At 40.4% G+C, this 27,902-nt stretch overlaps 3 protein-coding genes across 5 annotated transcripts in view; 2 read left to right on the top strand and 1 right to left on the bottom strand.

The window, feature by feature from the left end:
* LOC129860172 (zinc finger protein 883-like) overlaps positions 1 to 27,902 on the bottom strand; it is a 483,924-nt gene that overhangs the window by 51,698 nt on the left and 404,324 nt on the right. The window lies entirely within an intron of this gene.
* LOC129860138 (oocyte zinc finger protein XlCOF22-like) overlaps positions 1 to 27,902 on the top strand; it is a 231,117-nt gene that overhangs the window by 173,050 nt on the left and 30,165 nt on the right. The window lies entirely within an intron of this gene.
* Positions 139 to 26,587, top strand: LOC129860147 (zinc finger protein 271-like). 3 transcript variants are annotated; one of them, XM_055930492.1, is made up of 6 exons: positions 139 to 5,408; positions 6,108 to 6,586; positions 12,967 to 13,200; positions 21,756 to 22,010; positions 22,506 to 23,013; positions 23,779 to 23,866. In XM_055930492.1, exons 2-5 carry the CDS (start codon positions 6,484 to 6,486, stop codon positions 22,721 to 22,723), a joined length of 810 nt encoding a protein of 269 aa, XP_055786467.1. In that variant the 5' UTR covers positions 139 to 5,408; positions 6,108 to 6,483; the 3' UTR covers positions 22,724 to 23,013; positions 23,779 to 23,866. The 3 variants fall into 3 exon arrangements, with proteins under 3 accessions (XP_055786467.1, XP_055786464.1, XP_055786466.1); XM_055930489.1 differs by lacking the exon at positions 22,506 to 23,013 and having other exon boundaries at positions 5,273 to 5,408; positions 23,779 to 26,587; XM_055930491.1 differs by lacking the exons at positions 12,967 to 13,200; positions 21,756 to 22,010; positions 22,506 to 23,013 and having other exon boundaries at positions 5,282 to 5,408; positions 23,779 to 26,587.

Below are 27,902 nucleotides of genomic sequence, written 5' to 3'. Positions count from 1 at the left end.
TCTATGGCCGCGCACCATTGTTAAGAATCTGTGCTGTGAAGACGATGCTTTTTGTCTCCGTTTCTAATTATTACTGCAGGTAGGTAATAGCACGTTTAAACTATCTAAAATCGAAAGAACATGATGTCATGATAGGTTACAAATCCGTCAAAAGATTGTCAGGTTTCTTAAGTTAAATTTGTGTCGTGATGAAAACGATTTTACAAGTCATATAGCTTGAGATTTTGGGTTTGTCTGACTCAATGTACATCATTTCGTCAAGATAATTTAAAAATATTCAATTTATTTGAGATTTCTGAGTTCGTTTTGTTATTGGTTTTGTGTATTTTTTTTAAATCTCACGAGCTGGTAAAATGGCGGCGCCCGCTGTCTGCGTTTTAAAGTCCAAATAGAAGCCAATGGACCCGATCATATATTTATGTAGTTGGTGCAGTATATTAATTAATATACATGGGTTCTAACCTGAACCATTATTTATTAGTTTTCAATTGTACAATTTATGCTCCTCGCATATATAATTTTGATGACACATGGGGAGTTTACTGCCTACTGTACAAGTAAAATGGTGCGCACCAAATTGTAGTTCACATTTTGGTGTGGAAAACGGCTGTTAGAATTTTTCTTCGATATTCATCAGATATGAACACAATTAAAATCTTTAGAGAATACAAATCTAATTGAATCAATTGCATGTGAAAAAAACGTTATCAAGCCAGCAGCAGATGAAACGGAACCAAACAAAATCTAGCTCCCTTATTTTGCCAGCTAGAAAGAAATGGACACACACTTATTCAGAATCGGAGCAAGCTGCACACCCAGCAAACTGTCTTTAAAAAGACGACTATGCCCGTTCGTGTTTGGTTGAAAGTGAAGGTTGAAAGTGAAAGCTGAAAATATGTATTTTTCATGTCGTTGAAAAGACGTCCTTCTAGGCCTGTTTTGGTTGAAAGTTGAAAATAAGTATTTTTAAGGTCGTTGTTTTAACGACTTGCAAAGAACATAATTTAAATGTACTTGTAGCCTATACACATAGATGCAGTAACCAAAAAATGCTCAATCACACTACTCATTACATTACTCCAGTATTTGCACAAAACATTCAGTCAAAGAATACTATCTAGTACAATGATAAGACAAAATACAGTTAAGGTCAAATGAATATAATTATATTCATTGAATAATTATCAATCAAAATTATAGATATATTTCGCTGCGTTAGCAACGGCCCTATGTGGTGGTGACGTGGAAACCAACACCCCTGGTTCTCCCAGGATGCAGGATGCTTGAGGTGGTCTGCCACAGCTCTCCGAACATCATGGTCAGTGGCCTTGCTGTTCCATTTCTTGACTGCAGCTGTAACACCAAAATAAACACAGTAAGTTATAGAAAAGACTAATAGATCTGGAGCATCTTACAGGTTCCCCACGGCACCTAAATCAGCATTCAGGGCTCAAACCACCGGTTTATCACCAACCAATGGTGGCTATTTTGTGTTGTGCAGTAATAATGATAATTTATTACATTTATTCAGAATAATTTAGAAGTGGATAAATGTGTTTGCTTTTCCGTGTCTGTCAAAGACAAAAAGCAATTTACAAGATAAGTTTGGTTAAAGTTGTCCTTCTCAGGGGCTGACAATTGATTAGGGCTGTGCTCAAACTTGCACGCAGTGTAGAAAAGACGAGGGCCTGTTTGAATGGCACAAGTTGTCTCTTTCATTCCTCCCTAATAGACTATTATAATCACATTCATTGGTAAACTCTGAACACGGCAGCCTAATATATTTGTCAGTATGCGGAGATCGCAAGTCAAAAATGTTTACTTGAAATGGGGGAATGTTTAACCGACAGTTGTGTTTCCTAATCGCCACTTTGCGTGATGGCCGTTGAACAAGAACATCAGGCCATTGGTAAAGAGCCTGAAAGTCAAGCACACATAGGATGTTCTTTGTGAATTGAACACTTTCAAACTGCTGAGGAGATAAGGCTCTTGGATTTACTGTCTTTGTTGCAGACAGTTTGTATCACTAACGATACCTTTAAAATTACTTTCTTATTGGATCCATTCTAAAGATATGACATAACTGTCCATGACCTTGTTGGCACAGTCCTTTGTGTCCTTACCACCAATTTTGCTTAACCTTGAAATCTGTGTCAAGAGACCTTGTTTGAAACCCTGGAAGTTATGCTTTAACCTCTGTCTCAGTAACCTCTGTCTCAGTAGGACTAATAAAATAAAATAAATATATTCTACAGGCATTGCTTGTAAGAGTGGAATGAACAAATTGTATCGTTTTAGGTAGCGTGAAAAATGCTGACAGTGTAAATTAAATGGTACCTACAGTGTAAATTAAATTGTCAAATAAGCCATACTAGTTAGTTAGCAAACCAACCAGCTTCACGGTAGGTACCCAGAGAGTAATGTTGATGTTAGACTCCAGCTAGTTCATAAAATAAATAAAAATTGGTCAAAAAACAATGACTCCACACCTGTTACCAGAAAACATAGCTAACCGTAGTTAGCTAGACCGATACAGTAAGTTAGCTAACAGTACAACCATCAAATCTGTTAGCCCTGCTTTCCTGCCCTACTATCTAACGTAAACTCACCCCATTCCGTACAAATGTGCGCAACCGCAACATTCAAACGAGGCTACAAAGAAAACTAATGGGACTGTAGCGACTGTGTTGACTTCAAAATCGGGGGTGTGAACTACGTTTCTATCGACATGGTAATGGCTCTATAGTATTGGAGAAAAGTTGAAAAAACGGACACTCCGTTTCATCGTGACGTGTCATGTCGTAACGTACAGCACGCATAAAGCAACTATTTCTGTTTTACAATCTCTCTCCACCAGGTGTAGCACTTCTCTCATCATTTAAAAACAAGAAATGGACAGTGACGGGGGTAAGGGGGGGGATAACTAGTCATTTTTTGCATCATCATTGCATACGATCATCATTCTCAAAGCCGCTGTTTACTTCTAAGATCACTTTAGCACCGCCTTAAAAACCCGATTCAAATTCGACACAAACCTTCAAATAGGTATATAATGACACATTATATAAACTCTTTATAGTGTTTTATTTACATTTTTAGAGGCGATAAGGTGATAAGTTGGACAGATTAAGTGAAGAAAAGCAATTTTCACACACAACATCTCTACTTCTCACTATCACGCATTATTTTCCCTTCCCCACCTGCCATTTTTACAAAGACCCGACGGGGCTCATTGCCTGCTTGAATCATGCAGAAACGGGCAGCGTTTAGGTCATGTAATTGATTCTGTTGGAAAGGGGAGAAATTGTGCTTTACAATGGTATTGACATTACAGTTGATCTGGAAGTATTAGGTTTTTGGGGCGCTAAAATAAGGGAAATTTGTACGGACCAAGGCGATGTACGAGTTTACGTGAGTTAACGTTAGCTAGCTAGTTAGTTATCAAGGCTTATCAAGGCATAGTTGCTTATGTTAGCCTAGAGAAAATAATAGTTTGCGACATTAACAGAAACTGATAATTATTATAACAACCTTATCAAATTACAAATGTTTTCAGAAATGTTGATGCTTATAATTATCCTCATGTCGTTGTGTTACGGTCTTGAGGAACAAATGTCGGGTGAATGACTTGCTCTTTCTGCTTCTCCCAGTTTTGAGACATGACGGTTATACATTGTAATAAATTCCGTTGTGATATTGTAAACTAATGATTTGAAATTACAGGTAATTTTCTGTCATTCTGTCTATATCAGAACATCTAACAAGCTATTCGATTTTATTTTAAATCAATATATTTCATGATATTGTGTATATCAAAAAAATAATCAAACTTGTACTATATGCAATATTGTATAATTGTATTTGTGTATCTCATGCATTTCAATGAGTACAAGCTGATTAGGCTGACCTTCGGCTATATTTGGATCAAAACAGACGGACAATTTTGGGCGAAATTAAGTCCATGATGGATGGACCTGATATGGCCGAAAATTTGCCGTCCGTGGACGTCACCACTGATGCCATGACAAAGCCACCGTGAAATTCCCCTTTAACCTGTAGTTGTTGGCTTTTTTCAATGCAGGATTCTACATGCAGGAGTTAATCCGTTGCGGGCTGTGTCTGCTTTGGGGTAGGGAAATATGGCGAAGCGGAAGTGCAGTTCGAGTCTGATAGCTCCCAGTTGAGTAAAGTTGGTAAGAATTGAATGGAAGACGGAGACGGAGAAAATGGAGCAAACAGACCAAAAGTTGTAAGCGAACATTGGTTTCTTTTGGAGCGCGATTCATCAACAATTGTGTAATTTGGGAGATCATCTGAGGTCAGGAAGATGGTGAAGGAGGCATTAGGAAAGGTAGAGTCAGTCAGTGACCAGTAGTGGTTTTGATTTGATTTCATGCGTCTCAGAAGAGCTGAAGGAGAGAACATTGTTTTTCGGAGCAGGGCACCGTTAAAATGTGTTATATCTGGAGTTTCGTTGGAAGAGTGAAGAGTGTCTGCCTACTCATGTGATGCTGCGATATGTAAGATACTATTGTGAGAGCTATTGTGTATAAACTACTGCAGTTATGAAATTGATAAAATAATGGCCATGTTTCAAGTGTGTGTCGACGGAATATTTTTGGTATTTATTAGGATCCCCATTAGCCGCTGCAAAAGTATCAGAATTGTTCACTTTTCTCATTGACTTCTCAAACTTCTCTCCACCAGGTGGAGAACAAACAATGACTGGAATGAACTACAAAAATCTCTGAAACTGGAGACACTTATCTCCCTCACTAGCTTTAAGCACCAGCTGTCAGAGCAGCTCACAGATTACTGCTCCTGTACATAGCCCATCTATAATTTAGCCCAAACAACTACCTTTCCCCCTACTGTATTTATTTATTTAGCTCCTTTGCACCACAATTATTTCTATCTTTACTTTGCACATTCTTCCACTGCATATCTACCATTCCAGTGTTTTACTTGCTATATTGTATTTACTTCGCCACCATGGCCTTTTTTTGCCTTTACCTCCCTTATCTCACCTCATTTGCTCACATTGTATATACTTATTATTATTATTTTTAATTATTGTATTATTGACTTTATGTCTGTTTTACTAGATGTGTAACTCTGTGTTGTTGTATGTGTCGAACTGCTTTGCTTTATCTTGGCCAGGTCGCAATTGTAAATGAGAACTTGTTCTCAACTTGCCTACCTGGTTAAATAAAGGTAAAATAAATAAATAAAACCCCGGCTTGGCTTTCTTCTCGGAAGTGTCGCGTTTTTACGTCTCTGGGTTTAGAAACTGGTAGTGGGGGAACAGGAAGTTCCGCGCAGGCGCGCATCATTCTTCATAATAAAGGATACGCCAGAATTGTGCAGTCGAGACAACTTCTGTGTCCGTTTCAAATGTATTGCTACTGGTATGTAATAGCACGTTCTAATATCGAAAGAACATGTCATAACATGCTAGGTAACAAATACGTCAAGGTATTATCATGTTTGATCAAGGTTTTATGTGCTATTTTTGTGTCAAACCGCATGAGTGAACGTGATACATTTTTTACAAGTCACATAACGTTAGTTAGAGACTTTGGGTTAGTCTGAGTGGATGTATATAATTTCGTGAAGGTAATTTCATAAAGGATACATTCATCTGGGATTTCTGGGTTCGTTTTACATGTCGTTTTTGGTTTTGTGTCAAATTCACGAGATGGTAAAATGGCGGTTCCCACTCGATCTGCAGTAACGGACTTCAGTGCAGGTAGTGAGGTTGCAGCAGAGAGAGACAATTTTAAGGCTGCATTACTGTGTTTGGTGCTAAATGTAATGATTATCAGTTTTCTACATTCAGTTGTTTCTGTCTATAAATGTTACTATGGTGTGAACGGAAATACTATTGGTTTTTGATTGAAATAATACAGTGAAGACAAGGTTATTCAGGAAAATAGTACATAGTGCTGCCTAAAACATACTGAAACCTTGTACTAAATGTTTGTTTTTTTAAGCATTTGTGAATTCAGGAAATCTATAGATTAAGTGCATTTAAGTTGTGTAGCCTAATTTTAAAGTGTATACTTTGTCTAATATTTATTAATTAATGTTTTGTTGTCAATGCTTAGCTACCAGATCTATTGAAGTGAGATCAGTGCTTGACTTGGACAGGAGCTCACCAGAGCAGAGTACCATCACCTCAAATGGCTACTGTTTGAGGTCATGTTCCTTTTATAGAATATTAGCTCAACAGTATTGTGGAGCTCTTGCACCTAAATATAAACCATATTTTTAGAGAATAAAGAAAGTCTTGACAGTTCTGGCACTAACTTTTGTGTCTGCTTCTCTTTATTACTATTGGCCGACTCAGATTAAGTCTGAGGCCGGTAACCAACAGTGAGGACAAACCCAGCCTGCCTCTCTCCTTACACACTGAGTCCAAACCTACAGTCACTGGGTCCTGATTGTGACAGTGGAGCCCAGTTTGCACTGCAGGATCCAGAAATGGCATCAGTGAAGCCGGAAGACTGCAGTCAAACACTGGAGCTGAATGCCTTCATTAAAGATGAAGAAGAGGAGGAGAAGATTGGGAAATCTGTTTTTCATGGTAAGCACAGGTTCTATCTAATTAAGTTTGTTTTTCATACCAGCTTCCCACTGCATGAAAAGTTGCTGTAGAACTGTTTTATTTATTTTATTTCACCTTTATTTAACCAGGTAGGCCAGTTGAGAACAAGTTCTCATTTACAACTGCGACCTGGCCATGATAAAGCAAAGCGACAATAACAACAACAGTTATACATGGGATAAACAAATGTACAGTCAATAACACAATAGAAAAATCTATATGCAGTGTGTGCAAATGTAGTAAGATTAGTTTTCAGATTTATGAAAAAATTAAAAACAGAAATGCCTTATTTACATAATTATTCAGACCCTTTGCTATGAGTCTCGACATTGAGCTCAGGTGCATCTTCTTTCCATTGATCATCCTTGAAATGTTTCTACAACTTGATTGTTATCAACCTGTGGTAAATTCAATTGATTGGACATGATTTGGAAAGGCACCCACCTGTCTATATAAGGTCCCACATTTGACAGTGCATGTCAGAGCAAACACCAAGCCATGAGGTCGAAGGAATTGTCCTTAGAGCTCCATGAATAGAAATATTCACGAGCTGGTAAAATGGCGGCACCCGCTCGGTCTGCGTTAACGGATTTCAGTGCAGACAGTTTGTATGCAGCAGAGGGAGACAATTTTACGGTTGAACTACTGTTTTGAAGCTAAATGTAATGATTATCGGTCTTCTACATGTATTTTCCAAGATGGCATAGCAGTCAGACGTCCTTTGTCCTCGTCTTGTCGTGTCCCGTGTATATATATATATATATAGTTACATATTTTCTTTGCATATCTTTTAGCCTGTTTGGGTTGCAGGGGCAGTATTGAGTAGCCTGGATAAAATGTGCCCATTTCAAACGGCCTCGTACTCAATTCTTGCTCGTACAATATGCATATTATTATTACTATTGGATAGAAAACACTCTCTAGTTTCTAAAACCGTTTGAATTATATCTGTGAGTAAAACAGAACTCATTTTGCAGTAAACTTCCTGACCAGGAAGTGGAAAATCTGAAATCGATGCTCTGTTCTAGGGCCTGCCTATAAATGCCCTTGATATTTATTAGAATACATGCACTTCATACGTCTTCCACTAGATGTCGACAGGCAGTGAGAGAAGAAATGGAGTTTATAACTTGATCTGGGGTCGAATAAAAGCTCTCGGCATGACGTGTCACCAGTTTCCTGTTTTCTGGAGAGCGCGTGAAGGGACCTGGTTTTGCCTTCTGATAAGCTGTCGTTATAGACGACTAATATCTCCGGCTTTGATTTTATTTGATACATGTGACAATATCATCGTAAAGTATGTTTTTTCAATATAGTTTTATTAGATTATTGAAATTTTTTCGGGACGTTAGGCGTGTTGCGTTGTGTGCCTTTGTTCAGGAAGGAGAGCTTCGCGCCACTTTGCTAGCTTTCCGTGCTAATTGACTGGAGAAGAGGACATTCTAAATCCAAACAACGATTGTTCCCGACAAAGCACCCCTTGTACAACATTCTGATGAAAGATCATCAAAAGTAGGACCCATTTTATGATGTTATTTCATATATCTGTCGAACATGTGAAATAGTCGCCCAGAGTTTGGGCACTCTCTCGCTATAACTAAGCTGGATGTCGTAATGAAGTTATTTTTAGAATTCTAACACGGCGATTGCATTAAGAACTAGTGTATCTATCATTTCCTATACAACATGTATTTTTTAGTAACGTTTATGTATAGTTATTTGGTCAGAATAGTTGAGTGTCATAAAAATATCCGCACATTCTGGGAAAAAGATGCTACGTTAGCACAATGTATAACCACTGATTTCAGCTCTAAATATGCACATTTTCGAACAAAACATCAGTGTATGTATAACCTGATGTTATAGGACTGTCATCTGATGAAGCTTATCAAGGTTAGTAAAAAATATATATCTTTAGCTGGTTTATTCGCTATCGCTAACGTGCCTTGATGAATGAATGCGGTAGTGTGGTAGGCTATTGTAGTAAGCTAATATAATATTATATTGTGTTTTCCCTGTAAAACACCTAAAAAAATCGTAAATATTGGCTGGATTCACAAGATGTTTGTCTTTAATTTGCTGTACACCATCGATTTTTCAGAAATGTTTTATGATGAGTATTTAGGTATTTGACGTTGGTGTCTGTAATTACTCTGGCTGCTTCGGTTCTATATCTGACGGTAGCTGTGATGGTAGTTGCAATGTAAAACTGATTTATACCTCAAATATGCACATTTTTCGAACAAAACATAGATTTATTGTATGACATGTTATAAGACTGTCATCTGATGAAGTTGTTTCTTGGTTAGTTTGGTTGGTTCTTGGTTAGTTAGGTTGGCTTTGTGCATTCTACCTGTGCTGTGAAAAATGTCTGTCCTTTTTTGTATTTGGTGGTGAGCTAACATAAATATATGTGGTGTTTTCGCTGTAAAACATTTAAAAAATCAGACATGTTGGCTGGATTCACAAGATGTTTATCTTTCCTATGCTGTATTGGACTTGTTAATGTGTGAAAGTTAAATAATTCTAAAAAATATATTTCGAATTTCGCGCCCTGCACTTGAAGTGGCTGTTGTCATATTGTGCCTGGCTTCGGGCTTGCAGCCCAAAGAAGTTAATATTTTTTTTTCCTAAAAACTCAACTTCAAAACACACTCCTGCAAACCCGCCTCACCAATAAAAAATACAAATAGTATTATTTGCCTCAAATCTGAAATCCACAACAGAAGCTAGCCAGAAGTTAGCTGGCTAACGTTAGTATTCAGCTAACCACGGTTGGCGGTCATCAGCTATCCTTTAGCTCGAAAAGCTATCGCCAGTTTTGTACAACGCGACTCAGACCAGAGCATACCGGAACTATTTTCTCTCCATATTCCTGGATTTCTACCGCAAGCTCTGGACATTTACACCTGGATCTTGCAGCTAGCTAGCTGCTATCCAAGTGACTATTGGCTAATGTCGGTCCTGGAGCAAACATCAATTATTCCGAAGCTAGCCAGCTGAAGAGTTCCATCAGCCACTCCTGGGCTACAATCACCTATCCGGACCTGTTTTACTCCCAATGCGGAGCCCCCACCGGGCCTTCACGACTGGACTACCAACGTTATCTGCCCGAGGGAATTATCCAACTGGCCCCTCCGTCGCAACATAACCTGAACACCCATCTGCGGCCCGCTAATCATTAGCTGTCTTATCGGCTGCTATCTGAATAGGTCTATCGGACAATTTTCTAAGGCCACTATAACTATTTTGCCAATTGGATTGGTCCCCTCTACCACACGGAACCCCACTAATCTACCAACGGAAACGCATGAGGTGGCTAAAAACAGACCTCCATCCTCTGCCAGCTTGCTACCCATGGCCCGGCTAGCTGTCTGAATCTCCGTGACCCCAACCAACCTCACTACTCACTGGACCCTTATGATCACTCGGCTAAGCATGTCTCTCCTTAATGTCAATATGCCTTGTCCATTGCTGTTCTGGTTAGTGTTTATTGGCTTATTTCACTGTAGAGCCTCTAGCCCTGCTCATTATACCTTATCCAACCTTTCAGTTCCACCACCCACACATGCGATGACCACCTGGTTTCAATGATGTTTCTAGAGACAATATCTCTCTCATCATCACTCAATGCCTAGGTTTACCTCCACTGTATTCACATCCTACCATACCTTTGTCTGTACGTTATACCTTGAAGCTATTTTATCGCACCCAGAAACCTGCTCTTTTTACTCTCTGTTCCGGACGTCCTAGACGACCAATTCTCATAGCTTTTAGCCGTACCCTTATCCTACTCCTTCTCTGTTCCTCTGGTGATATAGAGGTGAATCCAGGCCATGCAGTGCCTAGCTCCACTCCTATTCCCCAGGCGCTCTCTTTTGATGACTTCTGTAACCGTAATAGCCTTGGTTTCATGCATGTTAACATTAGAAGCCTCCTCCCTAAGTTTGTTTTATTCACTGCTTTAGCACACTCTGCCAACCTGGATGTTCTAGCCGTGTCGGAATCCTGGCCTAGGAAGACCACCAAAAACTCTGAAATCCCGGGTATCCTGGAAGGATATTCACCTCATCCTGTCAGTGGAGGATGCCTGGTTATTTTTTTTTAAAAGCCTTCCTCACCATCTCAAATAAGCATGCCCCATTCAAGAAATGTAGAACCAGGAACAGATATAGCCCTTGATTCTCTCCAGACCTGCCTGCCCTTAACCAACACAAAAACATCCTGTGGCGTTCTGCATTAGCCCCAGTAATATGCAAATTTTCAGGGAAATTTGCTTCCTGCAACACAAACTCAAAAAAGTTCTGCGACACTGTAAAGTCCATGGAGAATAAGAACACCTCCTCCCAGCTGCCCACTGCCCTGAGGATAGGAAACTCTGTCACCACAGATAATTTCACTATAATTGAGAATTTCAATAAGCATTTTTCTACGGCTGGCAATGCTTTCCACCTGGCTCCCCCTACCCCGGTCAACAGCACTGCACCCCCCCCCCCCCCCCCACAGCAACTCGCCCAAGCCTTCCCCATTTCTCCTTCTCCCAAATCCAGTCAGCTGATGTTCTGAAAGAGCTGCAAAATCTGGACCCCTACAAATCAGCCGGGCTAGACAATCTGGACCCTTTCTTTCTAAAATGATCTGCCTGAAATTGTTGCAACCCCTATTACTAGCCTGTTCAACCTCTTTCGTGTCGTCTGAGATTACCAAAGATTGGAAAGCAGCTGCGGTCATCCCCCTCTTCAAAGGGGGGGGGGGGGGGGGGGGACTCTTGACCCAAACTGCTACAGATCTATATCTTTCCTACCCTGCCTTTCTAAGGTCTTCGAAAGCCAAGTCAACAAACAGATTACCGACCATTTCGAATCCCACCGCACCTTCTCCGCTATGCAATCTGGTTTCAGAGCTGGTCATGGGTGCACCTCAGCCACACTCAAGGTCCTAAACGATATCTTAACCGCCATCGATAAGAAACAATACTGTTCTGACGTATTAATTGACCTGGCCAAGGCTTTCGACTCTGTCAATCACCACATCCTCATCGGCAGACTCGATAGCCTTGGTTTCTCAAATGATTGCCTCACCTGGTTCAACAACTACTTCTCTGATAGAGTTCAGTGTGTCAAATCGGAGGGCCAGTTGTCCGGGCCTCTGGCAATACCCTACTCAATAAATTGGATGCAGTCTATCACAGTGCCATCCGTTTTGTCACCAAAGCCCCATATACTACCCACCACTGCGACCTGTACGCTCTCGTTGGCTGGCCCTCGCTTCATACTCGTTGCCAAACCCACTGGCTCTAGGTCATCTACAAGACCCTGCTAGGTAAAGTCCCACCTTATCTCAGCTCGCTGGTCACCATAGCAGCACCCACCTGTAGCACACGCTCCAGCAGGTATATCTCTCTGGTCACCCCCAAAGCCAATTCCTTCTTTGGCCTTCTCTCCTTCCAGTTCTCTGCTGCCAATGACTGGAACAAACTACAAAAATCTCTGAAACTGAATAACACTTATCTCCCTCATAAGCTTTAAGCACCAGCTGTCAGAGCAGCTCACAGATTACTGCACCTGTACATAGCCCATCTCTATAATTTAGCCCAAACAACTACCGCTTCCCCTACTGTATTTATTTATTTTTCTCCTTTGTACCCCATTATTTCTATTTCTACTTTGCACATTCTTCCACTGCAAATCTACCATTTCAGTGTTTTACTTGCTATATAGCATTTACTTCGCCACCATGGCCTTTTTGCCTCCCTTATCTCACCTCATTTGCTCACATTGTATATAGACTTATTTTTCTACTGTATTATTGACTGTCTGTTTGTTTTACTCCATGTGTTTTTGTATGTTTCGAACTGCTTTGCTTTATCTTGGCCATGTCGCAATTGTAAATGAGAACTTGTTCTCAGCTTGCCTACCTGGTTAAATAAAGATGAAATAAAAATAATTATATTGACACATTCAGTTTGTCTTCATCTATAAACGATACTATGGTGTGAACAGGAAATACAATTGTTTTTTGAAGTAAAACAGTGAATACAAGGTTATTAAGGAAAATAGCACATGGTGCTGCCTAAAACTAACTAACCTTGTACTAAATGGTTTTTGAGGCATTTATGCATTTATCTACTACAGGTTAAGTATTGTCTCAAAAGTATTGTGGAGCTCCTGCACCTAAATATAAACAGTACCAGCACACCCAAAATGAGTACCGGCAGCTATTTCAGTCCAAGTCAAGCACTGAATTAGATTATTGAACAAGAATAAATATAATATATTTTATAGAGAATAAAGAAGGTGCCAGAACTGGCAAGAAAATAACTTTTGTGTCTGTTTCTCTTCTACTACTTGCCGACTCAGGTATGAGGCCGGTAACATCAACAGTGAGGACAAACCCAGCCTGCCTCTCTCCTACCACACTGAGTCCAAACCTACAGTCACTGGGTCCTGATTGTGACAGTGGAGCCCAGTTTGCACTGCAGGATCCAGAGATGGCATCAGTGAAGCTGGAAGACTGCAGTCAAACACTGGAGCTGAATGTCAACATTAAAGATGAAGAAGAGGAGGAGAAGATTGGGAAGTATGTTTCTCATGGTAAGAGCAGATTCTATCTATCTAATTTGATTGTTTGTTACGTCTTCCCACTGTGTATGAAAAGTTGCAGTAGAACTGTTTCAATGAGAAGATAAATATTATTTAATGCTACTGACACTTGCATGGTTTGACGCCAGTATTATCAGCGTTTGTTTTATTAACTGGGTTATCTGGAGTGCTCAGAGAGTAGACTAAAGAAGTGAAGTAGACAACCTACCAGTGTTTTAAAGTTCTATGAAATTAGTCTTTAGTTTCTAACGCTTGTGATAGTGAGTGGATGATGATATGAAATTAGTCTGTGTAGTTACTAACCCTTGTGATAGTGAGTGGAGGATGATATGAAATGAGTCTGTGTAGTTACTAACCCTTGTGATAGTGAGTGGAGGAGGATATGAAATGAGTCTGTGTAGTTACTAACCCTTGTGATAGTGAGTGGAGGATGATATGAAATTAGTCTGTGTAGTTACTAACCCTTGTGATAGTGAGTGGAGGATGATATGAAATGAGTCTGTGTAGTTACTAACCCTTGTGATAGTGAGTGGAGGATGATATGAAATGAGTCTGTGTAGTTACTAACCCTTGTGATAGTGAGTGGAGGATGATATGAAATGAGTCTGTGTAGTTACTAACCCTTGTGATAGTGAGTGGATGATGATATGAAATGAGTCTGTGTAGTTTCTAACCCTTGTGATAGTGAGTGGATGATGATATGAAATGAGTCTGTGTAGTTACTAACCCTTGTGATAGTGAGTGGAGGATGATATGAAATGAGTCTGTGTAGTTTCTAACCCTTGTGATAGTGAGTGGAGGATGATATGAAATGAGTCTGTGTAGTTTCTAACCCTTGTGATAGTGAGTGGAGGAGGATATGGCTCATAATGTTCTTGACTTATGAGATACTTTTAGAATAGTTGTATTCTCCTTTTGCATTGCACAGCCTATTTATATGAATAAGTACAGGTAGCCTAGTGATTAGAGCGTTGAGCCAGTAATCGAAAGGTTGCTGGATCGAATCCCTGAGCTGACAAGGTAAAAATAAATTCAGCAAAAAAAGAAACATCCTCTTACTGTCAACTGTGGTTTTTTTCCAGGAAAATTAACGTGTGTAAATATTTGTATGAACATAAGATTCAGCAACTGAGACATAAGCTGAACAAGTTCCACACACATGTGACTTACAGAAATTGAATAATGTATCCCTGAACAAAGGGGGGTTCAAAATCAAAAGTAACAGTCAGTATCTGGTGTGGCCACCAACTGCATTAAGTACTGCAGTGCATCTGCACCAGATTTGCCAGTTCTTGCTGATAGATGTTACCCCACTCTTCCACCAAGGCACCTGCAAGTCATTAACTTGTTTTTCAACCACTCCACAAATTTCTTGTTAACAAACTATAGTTTTGGCAAGTCGGTTAGGACATCTACTTTGTGCATGACACAAGCCATTTTTCCAACAATTGTTTACAGACAGATTATTTCAATTATAATTCATTATATCACAATTCCAGTGGGTCAGAAGTTTACATACACTAAGTTGACTGTGCCTTTAAACAGCTTGGAAAATTTCAGAAAATGATGTCATGGCTTTAGAAGCTTCTGATAGGCTAATTGACATAATTTGAGTCAATTGGAGGTGTACCTGTGTATTTATTTCTAGGCCTACCATCAAACTCAGTGCCTCTTTGCTTGGCATCATGGGAAAATCAAATGAAATCAGCAGACCTCAGAAAAAAAATGGTATACCTCCAAGTCTGGTTCATCCTTGGGAGCAATTTCCAAACGCCTGAAGGTACCACGTTCATCTGTACAAACAATAGTACGCAAGTATAAACACCATGGGACTACGCAGTCGTCATCCTGCTCAGGAAGGAGACTCGTTCTGTCTCCTAGAGATGAACGAACTTTGGTGCGAAAAGTGCAAACCAATCCCAGAACTACAGCAAAGGACCTTGTGAAGATGCTGGAGGAAACGGGTACAAAAGTGTCTATATCTACAGTAAAACGAGTCCTATATCGACATAACCTGAAAGGCCGCTCGGCAAGGAAGAAGCCACTGCTCCAAAACCGCCATAAAAAAGCCAGATTACGGTTTGCAATTGCATATGGGGACAAAGATCATACTTTTTGGAGAAATGTCCTCTGGTCTGATGAAACAAAAATAGAACTGTTTGACAGAAATGACCATTGTTATGTTTGGGGGGAAACGGGGGAGGCTTGCAAGCCGTAGAACACCATCCCAACTGTGAAGCACGGGGGTGGCAGCATCATGTTGTGGGTGTGCTTTGCTGCAGGAGGGACTGGTGCACTTCACAAAATAGATGGCATCATGAGGGAGGAAAATGATGTGGATATATTGAAGAAACATCTCAAGACATCAGTCAGGAAGTTAAAGCTTGGTCGCAAATGGGTCTTCCAAATGGACAATGACCCCAAGCATACTTCCAAAGTTGTGGCAAAATGGCTTAAGGACAACAAAGTCAAGTTATTGGAGTGGCCATCACAAAGCCCTGACCTCAATCCTATAGAAAATGTGTGGGCAGAACTGAAAAAGCGTGTGCGAGCAAGGAGGCCTACAAATCTGACTCAGTTACACCAGCTCTGTCAGGAGGAATTGGCCAAAATTCACCCAACCTATTGTGGAAGGCTACCTGAAACGTTTGACCCAAGTTAAACAATTTAAAAGATGCTACCAAATACTAATTGAGTTTATGCAAACTTCTGACCCACTGAGAATGTGATGAAAGAAAGAAAAGCTGAAAGAAATAATTCTCTACTTTTATTCTGACATTTCACATTCTTAAAATAAAGTGGTGATCCTAACTGACCTAAGACAGGGAATTTTTACCATGATTAAATGTCAGGAATTGTAAAAAACTGAGTTTAAATGTTTTTGGTTAAGGTGTATGTAAACTTCCGACTTCAACTGTATTTACACATGTTTAGTTTGCTGAAAATTAACACAGTTGACAGTGAAAAGAGACAGATATACCATTGCACATGTGCTACATTACCCAAAGGCCCTTTGCACATGGTGTTAGGCTTGCATTTGAGTGTCAATCATTTTAGTCCAATGATATGATCGAAAATCCTCCAAGAGCCTTGGTCAGGGAGGTGACCAAGAACCCAATGGTCACTTTGACAGAGCTCCAGAGTTCCTGTGTGGGGATGGGAGAACCTTCCAGAACAACACCAATCAGGCCTATATGGTGGAGTGGCCAGATGGAAGCCACTCCTCAGTAAAAGGCATATGACAGCCAGCTTGGAGTTTTCCAAAAGGCACCCAAAGGACTCTGACCATGAGAAACAAGATTGGTGAAGGTAACTCAGGAGTGGACTCATAATGATTTATTGTTTCTCTTATATCCAGAGGGAGCGGGCGCTCCGGATTTCGCGATTGGGGACAAGAATTGTGACTCGAATTGCTCTCCGGAACAGGGCGGCATTGAAAGGAGTGATAATGGGATTAGGTTTAAGTGTTAAGGAGTTGAAATGGAAGATTCCAGGTGTCTGTGATGCTCGTCTTTAGGTGAGACGTAGATCCAGTGTAGAGCGTTGGGAAACAGAGAATACTTTGTCTGTCATGTAGAGTTGTGATGCAGAGGTGAAGGTAGGAAGTGTCAGTTATCCCGTGAATGCTTTTGTTCTGTAAATACTACAGTGTTTTAGGTGTCAGGTTTATGGGCCTGTTGAAGCAGTGTGTAGGAGTGAGATGCTCTAGATGTGAGAAGTGTGCAGGAGGGCAGGAGATGAAGGAATGTGTGGTATCGGTGGAGAAAGTTCTGTGTGTTAGTTGTGGGGTAACCAAAGGGGCTGGAGATATGAGGTGTCAGTTGAAAGAAAGGCAGATTGAGGTTGCCAGGGTTACAGTAGTACAGAAAGTGTAGTATGGTGAAGCAGTGAAGAGAGTGGTAGAGGAAGATGGGTACAGGGTGAGGGATCCTGAGAGGATTCCTGTGAGTAGGCAGAGACCAAGAGAGAGTGATGGGAAGAATATGTGCTTCAGCAAGGTGGGCTTTTTAGCATTTATAGCCATGGTTGTCAATTGTACTGCAGAAATGGATAGAAAGTCACGGAAAATAGAGGTTGTGGGATTGGGATTGTTAGGATTTACTGCAGAACAGCTGCAGAGGGTGTTGAGTGGTGTAGTGGTCTGGCATAGGGTTAAATAGTGGAATGGGGTGGTGGGTTTTTATTGTGGAAAATCACCACAAAGGGACTCAGTCAAACTTAAATGAATCATTCTTTATTATCAGCAAGCTGGAGAGGTTCCAACAAACCTAAAGCACCATATTACACGTCGGTCGGGAGCTCTGCCGAGGCAGTCCCCTTAGTTCTCCTATATACTGCTTCGACAGACAAGTTATATTTGCATGATTTAGCTTATTCCTTATTCATCATTAACGTTTGGTTCCTGCATGTGACCGACCAGTACCTCACAAGGTTTCTTCTCTCCAAGCTGAGACCTTGAAACGGATCCCTTTTGGTAACCAGAACGATGTTCAGGGTCTACTGCCAATTGGTCTGAGGAGATGAGTCACCCGCACGAACCAAGAACATTTTCCACAAAATTTTTAGAGGGCTAATAGTTAGCAAGGCATTTCTGTATTAATTACTGTATCAATGAATTGAATGATGTAGGCTGTGGAATCCCTCACACCAGTACAGTAGGCTGTGGAATCCCTCACACCAGTACAGTAGGCTGTGGAATCCCTCACACCAGTACAGTAGGCTGTGGAATCCCTCACACCAGTACAGTAGGCTGTGGAATCCCTCACACCAGTACAGTAGGCTGTGGAATCCCTCACACCAGTACAGTAGGCTGTGGAATCCCTCACACCAGTACAGTAGGCTGTGGAATCCCTCACACCAGTACAGTAGGCTGTGGAATCCCTCACACCAGTACAGTAGGCTGTGGAATCCCTCACACCAGTACAGTAGGCTGTGGAATCCCTCACACCAGTACAGTAGGCTGTGGAATCCCTCACACCAGTTCAGTGGGTGGAGGTGTATGCACCACAACCAGTTGCAAATGTTGTACGTCAATCAAGTGATCTGGATACACATTGTGAAGGTTGATATTTTAGTATTCATAGCCACAGTTATTAATTGTACTGCACAAGAAGTCCAAGAAGCTGGACATCATATCTGCAGCTGAGAAGTTTTTGGGACCTCCAAGACTACAAGGACCACTGTCACCAGAAAATGTTCCGCTCTTACAGGATCCTTCTCAGCCTGTGTAGGAACCTGATTAGAACAGAAAAGCAGACTGATTTAGTTTAATTTAAATGTTGTTATTGATAGTTTGTATGATTGAAAGAAATACAAATAATAATACTGTATACACTGACCAAACAAACGCAACATGTAAAGTGTTGGTCCCATGTTTCATGAGGTGAAATTAAAGATCCCAGAAATCTTCCCAACACAAACTTATTTCTCACAAATGTTGTGCACAAATGTGTTTACATCCCTGTTAGTGAGCATTTCTCCTTTACTAAGATAATCCATCCACCTGACAGGTGAGACATCAAGAAGCTGATTAAATAGCATGATCATCATTACACAGGTGCACCTTGTGCTGGGGACAAGAGTAGCTGAGTAGGTGCCTTGGCAGCAGCTAATGGGGATCCCTGATGTCAACATTGTGAACAGAGTGCCCCATGGTGGGGTTATGGTATGGGCAGGCATAAGCTACAGACAATGAACACAACTGCATTTTATCAATGGCAATTTGAATGCACAGAGATACCATGACATGATCCTGAGGCCCATTGTCCTGCTATTCATCCGCCGCCATCACCTCATGTTTCATCATGACAATGCGCAGCCCGATGTTGCAAGACTCTGTACACAATTGAAAATGCTAAAAATGTCCCAATTCTATGGCCTGCATACTCACCAGACAGGTCACCCTTTGAGCATGTTCGGGATGGTCAGGATCGACGTGTACGACAGCTTGTTCCAGTTTCCTCCTATATCCAGGAATTTCACACAGCCATTGAAGAGTGGGATAACATTCCAGGTGCCACAATCAACAGTCTGATGAACTCTATGTAAAGAAGATGTGTCCTGGAGGAGGCAGCAGCAGCTACCCACTTCTCCAGTGCTTCATTTGTAAATTGGGAGGTGCCGGAACCAAAAGTGAACCCAAGAGGGGGAGTGACCTGGGGGTCTCTGAGGTACCAGAACATATGAAATTAAATACCTTTATAATAAAGCATTGCATGCATTATCATGGCTTTTGCATACTGGCATATATTTATTTTATTTATTTAATCTTTATTTAATTAGGCAAGTCAGTTAACTTATTTACAATTTCGGCCTAACCGTACCAAACCCGGACGATGCTGGGCCAATTGTGCGCCGCCCTATGAAACTCCCAATCACGGCCGGACTTGGTAACATACAGATAGATTAGAATTTTATTTTCAGCAGGATCCATTTACTTTACAACCTGTGTTTTCCAGTGAATGTATTAGAAATATTGCTAAAGGCTTGTTTTGGCTGCATGCTGTTCACTGACAGATTTGCCACATGTTCCTGACTGTAGACATGCCTTGTGATTTGGCTACACACAATCCACAAAGGGACTCCTGGTGCAGTATTGGGAATCATTTAATTTATTTCTGAACAGACTGCAGAGTGCTGCAGCAACACACTTCCCACAGCTATTATTCTATTAAGAAATAAATGAAGAAGTGCAGAAGAAGTGCAATGCTGAAGAGATGAATTTCTGGTTCATCTATAACATCTTCGTCTATAACAGCACAGAGAGGGAGAGAGGTCATAGAAAGTGAATCTCATTTTAGTTCTGTGAGAGATACAGGCGTGCTTCTCTCTCACCACAGTAATGGCCACGCCTTGGTCTAAATAGGCTACAATGTTGCACAAACCATAAACCTGGGACGGACCAACATTAATACATTCTTAGAATGCCGGAGGATCCGGCTCAAATTAAGCACCGCCTTTCTCATATAATGGGGTAGGGCCATCCCAAGAATCCCTGAATGCACGGACGATTGCACCAAATATTTTTTTATAACTGCACCAAGATAGACCACAACTAGTCGTTTCTGATGGGGAACAGATGAGTCATACTGGGCAGTGCCAAGCACGAGCTACCGAGATCCTATTGGTGCGTTCTAGCACACATCTGCATATGTCTGTTAGCCAATGCCGCCTCTGAAGTGCTGAGTGTGCTATAACTCAATTCGCCTTTACATTCCTTCTAAACAATGCCTTTTTTAAATTTTACCCTTTTGCGAAGGGTGAAAGTCTACAAAACTTGGTCCACTCTGTTCATAACAGATTTTAGTTTTGGGAACAGAAAACTGTATTAAGATCAGATGTTTCATAGATTAGAACATTTGCAGAATGTCTGTCAAAATCCATCTCGTTCCATCTTCTACTGCCGGCCAGTGGGCTTCCTCTCACTACCATATTTGGCAGTGAGTGGAAACGCTAAGCGGATCCTTCACATTTATACATCTGGTGAAATATCTGTCTCATTGTTCTATCTGTGGATGCACTGTGGTAGTGGGGAAACAGCTAGTTCGTGGCAGGCACGCATAAATCTCCAGAACTGTGATGTTAAGAAGATAACCCTTGTGTCCGTTTATATGTATTACTACAGGTATGTAATAGCAGGTTTAAACTTCCTAATATCAAAACATGTCATACCATGCTAGGTAACATCCGTTAAGGTATTATCACATTTGGTAAAGGGTTGATGTGTTATTTTTGTGTCAAACCAAGTGAAGAACATGATAACGATAACTATTTTACAAGCCACATTGCTAGAGACTTTGGGTTTGTCTGAGAATATGTACATCATTTTCTCAAGGTAATTTCATAATCAATTTATTTCAGATTTCTAGGTTCGTTTTGCATGTTATTGGTTTTGTGTAAAATTCACCAGCTGGGAAAACCGCAGCGCCCACTCTGTCTGCGTCAAAAAGAGACAATTTTATGTAGTAATATTCAGACACATTCAGTTTCTTTGTCTATAAATGTTAATATGGTGTGAACGGGAAATACAATTGTTTTTTTGATGTGAAATACAGTGAATACAAGGTTATTCAGGAAAATAGTACATAGTGCTGCCTAAAACATACTGCAACCTTGTACTAAATGGTTTTTGAGTCATTTATTAATTTATGTAAATCCAAGAAATCTACTATAGGTTAGGTTTAGTTACATTGTGTAGCTTGTACTTTGTCTAATTTGAATGAATTCATGTTTGTTGTCAATGCTTACTTACCTGATCTATTGAAATGAGATGGACAGGAGCTGAGAACCGGAACCTCAATTTTCTACTGCTTTAGCTCATGTTCTTCTTTATAGAATATTACCTCAACAGTGTTGTGGAGCTCCTGCATCTAAATATAAACAGTACCGCCCCCAAAATGAGTATCAACAACTATTTCAGTCCAAGTCAAGCACTGAATGAGATAATTGAACAAGACAAAATATAATATATTTTAATAGAGAATAAAGAAGGTGCCAGAAATGTCAACACAATAACTTTTTGTGTCTGTTTCTCATTGTTACTACAGGACGACTAGAATTAAGTCTGATGCCGAGGCCGGTAACATCAATAGTGAGGACAAACCCAGCCTGCCTCTCTCATTCCACACTGAATCCAAACCTACAGTCACTGGGTCCTGATTGTGACAGTGGAGCCCAGTTTGCACTGCAGGATTCAGAAATGGCATCAGTGAAGCTGGAAGACTGCAGTCAAACACTGGAGCTGAATGTCATCATTAAAGATGAAGAAGAGGAGGAGAAGATTGGAAAATCTGTTAATGATGGTAAGAGCAGGTTCTATCTAACTAAGTTTGTTGTTCATTCCAACTTCCCACTGTGAATGAAAAGTTGCAGTAGAACTGTTTCATGATGAACTGTTTCAATGAGAAGGTAGATGTTATTTTATGCTACTGACACTTACATGGTTTGACACCAGTATTGTCAGCATTTGTTTTATTCACAGGGTTATCTGGAGTGATCAGAGAGTAGACTAAAGAAGTGAAGTAGACAGTTTTTATTTAACCTTTATTTATCTAGCCAAGTCAGTTAACTTCTCTTGGGTAGGGGGCAGCATTCGGAATTTTGGATGAAAAACATGCCCAAATTAAACTGCCAGCTACTCATCCCCAGAAGATAAGATATGCATATTATTAGTAGATTTAGATTGAAAACACACTGAAGTTTCTATAACTGTTTGAATCATGTCTCTGAGTATAACAGAACTTATTTAGCAGGCGAAACCCCAAGAACAAACCATTCAGATTTTTTTTTTTTTTTAGGTCACTCTCTTGTCAATGAGGTTTCATTGGGAAACCAGATTTCTAAGGGACCTTCTTGCAGTTCCTACCGCTTCCACTGGATGTCAACAGTCTTTAGAAATTGGTTGAGGTTATTCCTTTGTGTAATGAAGAAGTACGGCCATCTTGACGGAGGGTCACTCAAAGTCTCCTGTTTGTTAGAAGCGCATGACCAGAAAGCTAGCTACAGTTGGTTTTAATCCTGTATTGAACACAGATCATCCCGTCTTCAATTTGATCGATTATTTACGTAAAAAAATACCTAAAGTTGTATTACAAAAGTAGTTTGAAATTTTTGGGCAAAGTTTACAGGTAACCTTTGAGATATTTTGTAGTCACGTTTCACAAATTGGAACCTGTGTTTTTCTGGATCAAACGCGCCAAATAAATAGACATTTTGGATATATATCGACGGAATTAATCGAACAAAAGGACCATTTGTGATGTTTATGGGACATATTGGAGTGCCAACAACAGAAGCTCGTCAAAGGTAAGGCATGAATTATATTTTTATTTCTGCGTTTTGTGTGGCGCCTGCAGGGTTGAAAAAATGCTTCTCTCTCTTTGTTTACAATGGTGCTATCCTCAGATAATAGCATCGTTTGCTTTCGCCGAAAAGCCTATTTGAATTCTGACATGTTGGCTGGATTCACAACCAGTGTAATTTTAATTTGGTATCTTTCATGTGTGATTTAATGAAAGTTTTCTTTTTATAGTAATTCATTTGAATTTGGCGCTCTGCATTTTCTCTGTCTTTTTGCCTAGTGAGACAGTAGCGTTCCGCCTAAACTCAGATTTTTGGATATAAATATGAACTTTACCGAACAAAACATACATGTATTGTGTAACATGAAGTCCTATGCATGTCATCTGATGAAGATCATCAAAGATTAGTGATACATTTTATCTCTATTTCTGCTTTTTCTTACTCCTCTTTGGCTGGAAAAATGGCTGTCTTTTTCTGTGACTTGGCTCTAACCTAACATAATCGTTTGGTGTGCTTTCGTCGTAAAACTTTTTTGAAATCGGACACTTTGGCTGGATTTACAACAACTGTATCTTTAAAATGGTGTAAAATACTTGTATGTTTGAGGAATTTAAATGATGGGATTTCTGTTGTTTTGAATTTGGCGCCCTGCAGTTTCGCTGGCTGTTGATGAGGTGGGACGCTACCGTCCCACATACCCTAGTGAGGTTAATGACAAATTATATATATCACACCAACTGACTGGTTCTTCTGATGTTGTTCACACAGGAGACCGTGTTGAGACATTCTCTTCATCGAGAGAGCAACAGCAGGAAGATCACAGAGCGAAGAGGTCTCACCACTGCCCACATTGTCAGAAGATTTTCCCATTTCTATCAAAGCTAAAAATACACCTAAAAATACACACAGGAGAGAATCGGTATTCCTGTACTGACGGTGGGAAGAATTTCATAACATCGAAGGCTCATCAAAGACTGCACACAGGAGAGAAGCTTTACTCCTGCTCTGACTGTGTAAAATGCTTCACAACATCAACTTGGCTAAAAGTTCATCAGAGAACACACACAGGAGAGAAGCCTTACTCCTGCTCTGATTGTATAAAATGCTTCACAACATCAGCTAAGCTAAAAGTTCATCAGAGAACACACACAGGAGAGAAGCCTTACTTCTGCTCTGCCTGTGCGGCGAGTTTCTCTATAATGTGCAACTTAAAACGACATGAACGTATACACACAGAGAAGATTTACTCCTGCTCTGACTGTGCGGCGAGTTTCTCTCTACTGTGCAAATTACAACGACATGAACGTATACACAAAGGAGAGAAGCCTTACTCCTGCTCTGACTGTGGAAAGAGTTTTTCTCGACGGGGCCACTTAAAAACACATGAACAAAAACATACAGGAGAGAAGCCTTACTCCTGTTCTGACTGTGGAAAGAGTTTCTCTCTACTGGGCCACTTAAAAATTCACCAATATATACATACGGGAGAGAAGCCTTACTCCTGCTCTGACTGTGGAAAGAGTTTCTCTCGACTGGGCCACTTAAAAACACATGAACAGAAACATACAGGAGAGAAGCCTTACTCCTGCTCTGACTGTGTAAAATGCTTCGCAACATCAACTGAGTTAAAAGTTCATCAAAGAACACACACAGGAGAGAAGCCGTACTCCTGCTCTGACTGTGTAAAATGTTTCCCAACATCAACTAGGCTAAAATTTCACCAGAGAACACACACAGGAGAGAAGCCTTACATCTGCTCTAACTGTGCAGCGAGTTTCTCTCTACTGTGCAACTTAAAGCGACATGAAAGTATTCACACAGGAGAGAAGCCTTACACCTGCTCTGACTGTGCGGCGAGTTTCTCTCTACTGTGCAACTTAAAACGACATGAACGTATACACACAGGAGAGAAGCCTTATCACTGCACTGACTGTGAGAAGAGATTCTACAGATTGGGCCACTTAAAAAGACACCAATGTATACATACAGGAGAGAATCCTCATCAGTTCTCTCAGACTAGCTGAGATTAGACACTCCACTTAATTATCATGTCTTTAAATAATTGGCAACGATGAATTGGATCAAATGAAGACAGCTTATAACACTATTGTAAACCTATAGTTTCTCACTGTGAGAGAACTGTGCAGAGGAAAGGGAGCGTTATAGAATGTTAGCCTCTCTTTACTTTACTGATCAGTGTGGACCTTGTCAGTTTTGATGTGTTTTGTTAGCTTCTACTGTGAAGATATTGAGATTACGTTTTTTTTGCCCTTAGGGTTGAATATCCTCTGTGAGGCGTCTCACAATGGAGTTTGATGGTTGTCTGGGTGGTACTGCTTCCCTTTGCAGTTTTCTGTGGGAATGGGCTAGTAGACACAACATACACTGAGTGTACAAAACATTAATGACACCTGCTCTTTTCATGACTTTCATGACTGACCAGGTGAATCCAGGTGAAAAGCTATGATCCTTAATAATGTAGTTTTTGTGTATTTATTATGGATTCCCATTTGCTTTCAGTAGAAAACAAGAAACTGCAGTTAAGGACTGAAAGGACTGGACACTGGAAAATGTTAAAAACATTGCCTGGTCTGATGAATCCCAGTTCCTGCTGTTTCATGCTGATGGGAGGACTATGGGACATGGGGTGTATTTTCAGGGCACACTTTGGACCTCTTGATAAAAGTTTAACAATGTTTGAATGCTACAGGATATCTAAATAATCATTGCCAATCAGGTGCATCCCTTCATGGCAGCAGTGTATCCTTCTGCAAATAGATTTCTTCAACAGGATTATGCAACAAGGCTTGTCCAGGAATGGTTCCAAGAACATGACAGTGAATTCAGCTTACTGCAGTGGCCTGCCGAGTCACCAGATCTCAATCCAACTGTGCATCTGTGGGAGGAGATGGAACAAGCTATTCGGAGTAGAGATCCACTTCCAGCCAACTTGCCACAGTTGTGGGAAGCATTGGAGTCAACACGGGCCAGCATCCATGTGGAACGCTCTCAACGCCTTGGACAGTCTATGCCCCAATGAATTAAGGCTGTTCTGAGGACAAAGGGAGGTGTAACTCAATATCAGAAAGGTGTTCCTAATGTTTTGTACACTCAGTGTATATCAGATAAAGATGGTGTGATCAGTTTTCAGCATTAGTTTGGCTGGATTATTTTATATTACCAAACAACTTTTGTTTAATGATAAACAGTCTATGAATCATCTAGTTGTTTATTAAATTGTATTTTAATACTAGCTTTATTATTTTAGTCATTGATGATGAAAGGAATAACTGTGTTGAAGTTAATTGATCTGGCGGCAGGTAGCCTAGCGGTTAAGAGTGTTGGGCCAGTAACTGAAAGGTTGCTGGTTTGAATCCTGAGCCGATTAGGTGAAAAATCTGTCATTGTGCCATTGAGCAAGCCAATTAACTCATATTTGTCCTGTAAGTCTCTCTGGATAAGAACATCTACTAAATGACAAAAATGTAATGAAAAATGTTTGTACATGAATTTATGCTGGGCAACTGCTTTTTTTCTCTTGTGTATAATTCAATGAAATAAACTGTTTGAAGTGAAATACTGTATATACAATACACAACATTACCACTTTGTTGACCCTGGCTAGAGGGACAGGACCATAGTAAGCTAGACTATGTAGCTGCTGTTGTTCGTAGCCTACAGTTTCCATGCAATACAGCATGTCAGATCACTAATGATTAGGTGTATAGGCTGCTACATTTCTGCAAGAGTTTTAGCTGGTGTCTATCAGGAGTGATGTATAATCAGGCTTGCTAAAGAAGCTACTGGAAGGAAGTGGAAAGCGCGCCTTGAGCTTTGTGGGTTGTGCCCGGCCCGCCAGACATGGTCAAGAGAGGCAAAGGGCCTGCAGCAGCACTCCAATGTGAAGACCTGTACAAAAATGTCTGATTGTAGTACAATGAACAAAATATAGCATGGTATTTTCATGGAATGGCAGTGACCTAAAAACAATATATGTTTTCCATTGTACTAGAGGCCTAGGAACAAAGAAGAAACTGACAGACGTGTCATAATAGCCCGGAACTAAAGCTGCACTGGGAGACACATTTGAAATGGAATACTTTGAATATATGCAGCAGGGTGGAGAAAAATCACAGTAAAACATGATTTAAATGTATTGTCGGAAGGGCTGTGGTTTCCATTCATGTAATACAATAAATATATACATCAGATGGTATTGGGGAGCTATTTCATAGGTTTTTCACAGGTACATTATTTACCCATTTCAATCTTATACCAACCAACCCTATGCTTGGTGTGACTGTTATGGTCAGAGCAGACCATCTGATATGCCCTTAAATATTGTAATATGCAACCTGGAATTAAACAGGAAGAGGACCAGTGCTTCTACAGTGAAACACATCTCACATCTGTGCTGTTTGAGAGAGATGTTGTTAGACTACATTGTATCATTGTTTCCTCTTCTGAGGGCACTGGTGGGGAACAACATTATTTCAATTCACAGACAATGACTATTTCAAATGTAGCCCTATATCCACACGTTTGAAATATCCTATTAACAAATAGCCTATAGCTGCCCAATTTATAGTCCTACAGGCTATGGCTACACTACACATTTAACACGTGGTTAGTGGGCTAATCAATTCAATGACCATAACATAATGTCAGATCTGATTACAGTGGTAAAATCACCAATGTCTTTATTAATACGTAGGGATGCATGATATATCGTGAACATATCGGATGTCTAGTTTAACTCCCGATGTGCAAAACGATGTCAAAGCTGACGTGCATACCTATATAACGAAGGTACATGACGTAATGACGCCACGTAAAATGTTGCGCTATACGTGCAACGCAGCATTCCTAAACTGGCCCACAATGTCTGCCAG

The sequence above is a fragment of the Salvelinus fontinalis genome, chromosome 7 (assembly GCF_029448725.1).
Source record: "Salvelinus fontinalis isolate EN_2023a chromosome 7, ASM2944872v1, whole genome shotgun sequence".
Lineage (NCBI taxonomy): Eukaryota > Metazoa > Chordata > Actinopteri > Salmoniformes > Salmonidae > Salvelinus > Salvelinus fontinalis.
The sequence above is the reverse complement of the archived record's forward strand: the minus strand, read 5'-3'. Positions and strand labels throughout refer to the sequence as shown.

Coding starts and splice junctions, on each gene's coding strand:
- LOC129860147 (XM_055930489.1), top strand. CDS start 6,484: ATGGCATCAGTGAAGCCGGAAGACTGCAGTCAAACACTGGAGCTGAAT. Junction 6,587..12,966: donor TGGGAAATCTGTTTTTCATG/GTAAGCACAGGT, acceptor TTGCCGACTCAG/GTATGAGGCCGGTAACATCA. Junction 13,201..21,755: donor TGGGAAGTATGTTTCTCATG/GTAAGAGCAGAT, acceptor TTGTTACTACAG/GACGACTAGAATTAAGTCTG.